This window comes from Bos mutus, chromosome X (genome assembly GCF_027580195.1).
Source record: "Bos mutus isolate GX-2022 chromosome X, NWIPB_WYAK_1.1, whole genome shotgun sequence".
Lineage (NCBI taxonomy): Eukaryota > Metazoa > Chordata > Mammalia > Artiodactyla > Bovidae > Bos > Bos mutus.
In genome coordinates this window covers 49,499,005-49,505,633 of record NC_091646.1, presented here as the reverse complement: position 1 = coordinate 49,505,633, position 6,629 = coordinate 49,499,005, and the positions used below count along the sequence as shown (strand labels likewise).

Below are 6,629 nucleotides of genomic sequence, written 5' to 3'. Positions count from 1 at the left end.
AACCAGTCATCTTTGTGAACTAATACATAGACCATGTGAAAAATAACAGTTTTCAATTTTAAAACTGTATTATATTTAGAAACTTTCTATATTTAGAAAGCTTCTTTTTGACTGTAACCAGTGGAAACATTTTCCTTGTGTTAGAAATAAATATAATAAAACTAATGAGGCCTTTGGGGTTATTCCCTCACACTTAAATTCTTCTCCACTCAAACAAAAACAGCATAATTTTCTCTATATAGGAATAATGCATTACTGATTTTTTTTAAATGAACAGAAAAGTTTAAGAAAGTAAGCTATTCCCACCGCCCATCTCCTTTTCTGAGATCTTAAATCTAATTTCATAGAGGAGTGTAGGAGAGAAGCTGTTCATTTGAGGCTGGGAAGGGGTGGAGGTGAAGGGAGAGGTGGGTGGACAGGGAGTAGAGGAGAGAAAAATTACTCCTCAAAGAGTAAGAAAAGACCAATGGACATGGGAACAGATGTTGTCTCTGTTAACCAAAGAAAGGCAAATGCCAACTACAAGAGAAGCTACTTCTGGTTTCTGGGATCAGCAGAGGAACATGAGTGGCAGGACCTGCTGTGGAGGGGAAAGAAGGGGGGTGGGCCAGCTCCTGCCGCACTGCTGGTGGGAGTGGTAATTGGGGTCCTGAGCTCACGAGTGACGTGGCTCTCACGTGAGCAGGAGCTAGACATTTGCAGACGTCCTTCTAATCCTGGTCTTCGTTTGGTCCGGTTGCCATCTCCCTTTTACCTCGAAGGCGGGCGGGCTTGTGGCCAGGAGAAGAGGAGGAGGAGGAGGTAACTCTGCCCTGCTGCCAGCAGGTCTATGTGTGGATGGGCTCTTGCCTGGGGGATTCCTGCGGTGCTGGTAGCGGAGGGTGGAGGCTACAGAGGGACACGGCTCGCTTTCTCCACACCCTTGCACTGTTTCCTCGGCATTTCCAAGAACAAAAATGGTGGGCACTTGGGAGCCAGATTCCAGGGGACATCCCAGACCAGGAAAGGGGAAACCTGAAACCTTTGACATCCAGGGCCTTGTATCGGGAAGGACCCGTGTTAAGATTCTTGTCCGGTGTGCTGCTCCATCTAGCAACCAGAATCTTGGAGCTGTGCGTCTGTCTTGTCATTCCCCGTGTCTTTCAGTAGGGCGCTGTACCACTCCGAGCAAAGGAATAAAGAATCTGCCCCGAAGCCCAGCAGGTCCGTGTAAAGGTGGGATTGCCCCGCGACTCCTAGAAGGTTGAGGATGGCTGGGCTTCTCGCTCTAACCCGGGCGCATTATTGACTCCCAGTTACCTCCTTGCTATTTGATACAGGAAATAGGATATGACAACGCGTACAGGAAAAAGAGTTGTCTTTGGGGCCGCGAATGCATTGGGGAGGGGGAATCAGATCTTGGGGTTTTCTTTGGCTCCTCTGGTTATCCGCACTCCTTCGCCCCGCCTCCCCTCTTTCCAGTTGTTCCAAAGGGGTGTGGTTTTTCCTGGGAAAATGGCTGACCGCTGGAGTTGAGACTGAGACTCTGGGCTGGGGGATGGGGTGGATGGACGCCCTTGCTGGAGAAGGCTGCTGTTATCAGAGTCCTGAGAAGTGGGGGTAGGGTGAAAGACCAAAAAGTGAAATCCGTTTGACAACCAGGACCTTGGATTCGGAAAAGCTGGTATTGGGACTGTCTGAAGTCCTATTCTGTCTGCCTAGCCATCCCATCTCTGCCGTGTCGCCTGTCTGTGTCTGTGGATCTTGCGCCTGAAGGCCAGTTCAACCCTAGGAGCAGGAAGAAGAGGAAAATTGCCCTGAAACAGGTAGGTTAGAGTGAAGGTGGTGGCACTATTTAGGGATCCCTGAGGTGGAGAAAGGTGAAGACTGCAAACTCCAGTGGGCCTATGGACGTCCCCCTCATACCCCTCCTTCTCTCTGGACCATTGCAGAGCTTGCAAAAGAAAGCGCTCTGCAGGGAAAGAAGTGGCTGGGAGGATGTAGGTGTCTGCGAGAGTTCTGGGGTGAGAGTGGGGGTAGGGAGGACCTTACTCCAAATTACTCTTCGGTCCCAGAGTTGTCAGTCCTTAGGTTACATGGGGGCGGAAACCTAGACGAGGAAGGAAGGAAATTGCTCCGGAGCAGTGAATGTAATGGGTGGGGGTAGGAGTATCCTGGTACCTCTGAGATGGTGGGGGTGGCGGAGGCCAGGGCGGAGTTCGAGAGTTTTGTGCATTTTACGCCTGTCTGGCTTCTAGATACTCACTGTGGCTCCACCACCATCCATTTTGTTACAGGGAAGGAGTTGTGGCAGTCACCTTCCAAGGTGGGGACTTTTTTCGGGGGAGAGGGTAGGGTGGAGGTTTGGAGGAGGTCGTAGGAGCGGAGTGGGGGGAGGGGTGACGGGTCAAAACAAACTTTCAAATCAAAGCCGCAGCTCAGTGAGAAGGGGAGGGTAACCGAAGATGGGAAATACTGGGCTCCGCAGGACTAGGGCCAGTGATGCCAGAGAGGAACTTGTGTCCCGTCTCGGGTGAGGTTCATCTGTCTGTCCCCTGAGCGCTCAGCTCCACCTTCCCCACCCGCTTTGTACGCATTTTTGCAGGAAATCGGTGTTACTCCAGGCCAGAAATCGAAGGAAGAAACTGCCTGGACCTGTGCGGGTGTATGTGGGGGTGCCTCTGCCCCCGGGACATCTGCAGGGGCAGGGGAGGTAGGGAACTGATTAGTTGTCGTAAATTTAACGTACTGGAGTGGGGTAGTTGAAGAGGACGTTGGAGAATCTGGAGGTGGGGAAACTTCCAAAATTCCTGATTGAAGAAAGGAATCAGTGATCTCACTTTGAGTCCCTGCCATGTCTCTATTTGTTTGGTCTGTTTGTAGGTCTGTAGGTCAGTCTGGCTGCATGCAAAGGCGCAAAAAGGAGGAGACTGAAGCCTTAAATCTTTTATCCTTATGTCCCCAAGTACACGTAGCTGCAGCAGAGCCTGCTGGCTGTAGCTGAAGACTCCGCAGCCCCATCTCCCCCGCATCTCGACTTGGGAGCACTCCTCCAGCCAGAGCAAGTCCTCCAGACACTCCCTGTATCATGGGCCGAACTCGGGAAGCTGGCTGCGTGGCTGCTGGTGTGGTGATCGGGGCTGGAGCCTGCTACTGTGTATACAGGCTGACCTGGGGAAGAGATGAGAACGAGATAATCTGGAACGAGGACGACGATGAGGAGGAGGAATCTCACGATATTTCAGAGACTGGGAAAGGAGCTAAGGCTAATGCTGGGGCGGGGGCTGGAGCCAGACTTCAGGGTGACTCAAAGGCCAAGGCTGAGGTAGCTGTGGAACTCAAGAGTGGACCTGATGTAAAGGCAGAGGCCCACTCAAAGGCCGAGCGTGGAGGTGGCCTAGAGGCCAAGGCCAAGGCCCTTTTCAGCACCCTGAAGGAACAGGCAAGTGCAAAGGCAGTTAAAGCTGCCAAGTTGGGTACCATCTTTGGGACCAGGGCCCTCGCACCTGGTTTACCCTGCCCAGGAGTCAGGGGTGGAGGCTGCCACCCTGTGAGGAACGGAGCTAGGGCTGGGAGCAAGGCTAGTGGCAAGTCCAAGGGAAGGGCCAGAAATAAGAGCACCAGGACTCCAGCTATGTTATGGCCTGTTCGAAAGGGCAAGTTCAACTTTCCCTATAAAATTGATGACATTCTGGGTGCTACTGACCTTCAAAAGGTCCTTAACATCTTAGAAAGATCTAACGATCCTTTTATTCAAGAAGTAGCCTTGGTCACTCTGGGTAACAATGCAGCATATTCATTTAACCAAAATGCCATTCGTGAATTGGGTGGTCTCCCAATTATTGCAAAACTGATAAAAACGAAAGATCCCATTATTAGGGAAAAGGCATACAATGCCCTTAATAACTTGAGTGTGAATTCGGAAAATCAGGGCAAGATTAAGACATACATCAGTCAAGTGTGTGATGACACCATGATCTGTCGTTTGGACTCAGCTGTGCAGATGGCTGGTCTAAGACTGTTAACCAACATGACTGTGACTAATCATTACCAGCATTTGCTTTCCTATTCTTTTCCAGACTTTTTTGCTTTGTTATTCCTGGGAAATTACTTCACCAAGATTCAGATTATGAAACTAATCATAAACTTTACTGAAAATCCAGCCATGACAAGAGAACTGGTGAGTTGTAAAGTGCCGTCAGAATTGATTTCCCTCTTTAATAAAGAATGGGACAGAGAGATTCTTCTTAATATTCTTACCCTATTTGAGAATATAAATGACAACATAAAAAATGAAGGGCTTGCCTCATCCAGGAAAGAATTCAGCAGAAGTTCACTTTTTTTCTTATTCAAAGAATCTGGAGTGTGTGTCAAGAAAATCAAAGCATTAGCAAATCACAGTGATCTGGTCGTGAAAGTAAAAGTCCTAAAGGTATTGACCAAACTCTAATTGGGAGACTGTCCCAAAAAATATCGAGGAAACTTTTTTAGTTTGCAGTTGGGAACAATGCATTTTGTAAATTCTTTATTTTTCACTGTGCTTATAAGGCAAAGAGATCCTCTCAGCTGCTATTTTGGAATAATGACTATTACATGTCATCAACAGTGATGCCGACTATGATGGTTTGTTTTAGGCTAGATCATTTTAAGGATGTCAGATGAATAATAGAGCTTGTACAAAGAAAGCATTTATTGATTTTATCTTGCTAACTAGATTGAGATATTTTTACTCTTTACTTAAACTGACAGCAAACTAACCACAAATAAACTATACTTTTGTATTGGTTTACATCTGTTAATCTTGTGTTTCATCAATAAAGTTGTATGTTTTAACCAGCAAAAAATTATCATGTTCTTGAGTTGATGATATCTATGGAGAGGCAAGATGTATGGAAACAATATGGTGGTAACAAACCTGGGAGCCTCTAATCATGGCCAGCTCTTTCCTATGGCAGAAACTTATGCAGGCAACAATGCTCTCCTCTGAAGAGGGGATGCTTAAGTAGTGGGCATGAAAGATGGGATAAGAACAGGGCAGAAGAGCATTGGAGGAGGGAGGAATTGTGGGAAGAAAGGCATGGAGGTTGTAACTTTCCAGAGGAGGCTGGCCTGCATGGAATACAAAGTGTGGGGAGGGGAGTGATGGGAAATACAGTCCAGCAGTTGGGGTGAGTCCCATGCATTGAGGACCCCCAATTTCTAAACTGAGATGTCTATGTATTATTCTACACACCCCTAGGAGACACCAAAGCCTTTTGTGACCAGAGGAATGAATGACAGGATGAAAGGGAAATTATGTGACTGACTTGTGTGCAGAATGAGTCAGTTGGCTTAGGGATAGGTGTAGCCACTGGAAATTGCAACATCATATAAGGAATTTATCACCATATTTCAGTCATAGATGCTAAAGGTGTGAAATTTCACTGATGACCGTGGGAGTGGTAAGGGGAGGAAGGATGTGAGAGATGCTTTGAGTGAAGAAGTGCTGCAACCTATCCTGGGAACATACAGAAAGGGACAATTTCATTGTAGGGTCCTGAGGGCATTTGACAGAAAAATATCCTCTTTTTTGTCCAACTCTGGTGTCTATGGGAGTGAATACATTAGTTATTACTCTGAAGTTATGAGAAAATAGAATAAATAATTTTTAGTGTTTCTATTAGCTTTCCTTTACAAGGTTAGTTGGGGCAGGGCCTATATGGAACCATCGAGGTGGCTGATGACATCCATACTGGAGATCTACCTCCCTTCCATCCCAGAGTGTGGTGAAGTGTAGGAGGGGCACCTTCAAACTGTACTAGTGGGACCATACTTGATACAAGATCCATCTGGATACATGTTTCAGAAGCTTTCAAGATGTGCATGCTCTTTGACCCAGAGATTCTACCTGTAGAAATTTGTCTTGAAAGAGGCACTTGGCTAAGAAATTAAGGTATGTATATGCATTAAACATTATTTAACTCTTGAAAATGTTGATGGTCAACCACGCTTTTTCACATGGAAAAAATTCAGCATATAATCTTAAGTGGAATAGCCAATTACATTACTATATACTATATTCAATTTTTTGATAAACATAAAATATTTATATATATTATAATTTCTGAAAGGTTATATACAAAATTTGAAAAATGGCTATGAGTAACAGGATAATGAATGAGTTTAATATTAAATCTTTTCCTTCATCTATATCAAAATGATTAGCTATATCTCCATCCTGTCACATAATTGCCATTTCTTTTTTTTGGTGAAAACAGTTAAAATGTACTCCATTAGCAATATTAAAGTATATAATACAGTATTACTAGCTATAATCACCATGTTATACATTAGATCCCAGAACTTGTTAATCTTATAACTGGAAATTTGCACCCTTTGACCAATATCTCCCCGTTTTCTCCACCCCCCCAGGTCCCAGTAAATACCACTCTACTCTCTGAGTTTGTCTTTTTTAGATTCCACATGCAAGTGATATCATACAGCATTTTATTTTACACAGTCTGACATTTCACCTAGCATAAATGCCCTCAAGTTTTACTGAAGTTGTTGAAGACAGTAAGTTTTCCTTCTTTCTCATAGCTGTGGTATATATACTGCATCTTCTTTATCTATTCATTTGTTGTTGGAAACGTAGATTGTTTTCATATCTT

General features: G+C 45.3%; 1 protein-coding gene across 23 annotated transcripts; it reads left to right on the top strand.

Moving 5' to 3' along the window:
- The first annotated feature begins 662 nt into the window (after positions 1–662).
- On the top strand, positions 663–4,834 carry ARMCX1 (armadillo repeat containing X-linked 1). Of its 23 annotated transcripts, none has more exons than XM_070365823.1 (6): positions 682–801; positions 1,147–1,203; positions 1,702–1,805; positions 2,277–2,305; positions 2,585–2,692; positions 2,863–4,834. In XM_070365823.1, exon 6 carries the CDS (start codon positions 3,068–3,070, stop codon positions 4,427–4,429), a length of 1,362 nt encoding a protein of 453 aa, XP_070221924.1. In that variant the 5' UTR covers positions 682–801; positions 1,147–1,203; positions 1,702–1,805; positions 2,277–2,305; positions 2,585–2,692; positions 2,863–3,067; the 3' UTR covers positions 4,430–4,834. The 23 variants fall into 23 exon arrangements, with proteins under 23 accessions (XP_070221917.1, XP_070221929.1, XP_070221932.1 ...); XM_070365818.1 differs by having other exon boundaries at positions 1,642–1,805; XM_070365817.1 differs by having other exon boundaries at positions 1,147–1,215.
- Positions 4,835–6,629: the final 1,795 nt, after the last annotated feature.

Excerpts from the sequence above, each read along its gene's own strand:
- ARMCX1 (XM_005901025.3), top strand. The coding sequence starts at position 3,068 with ATGGGCCGAACTCGGGAAGCTGGCTGCGTGGCTGCTGGTGTGGTGATC.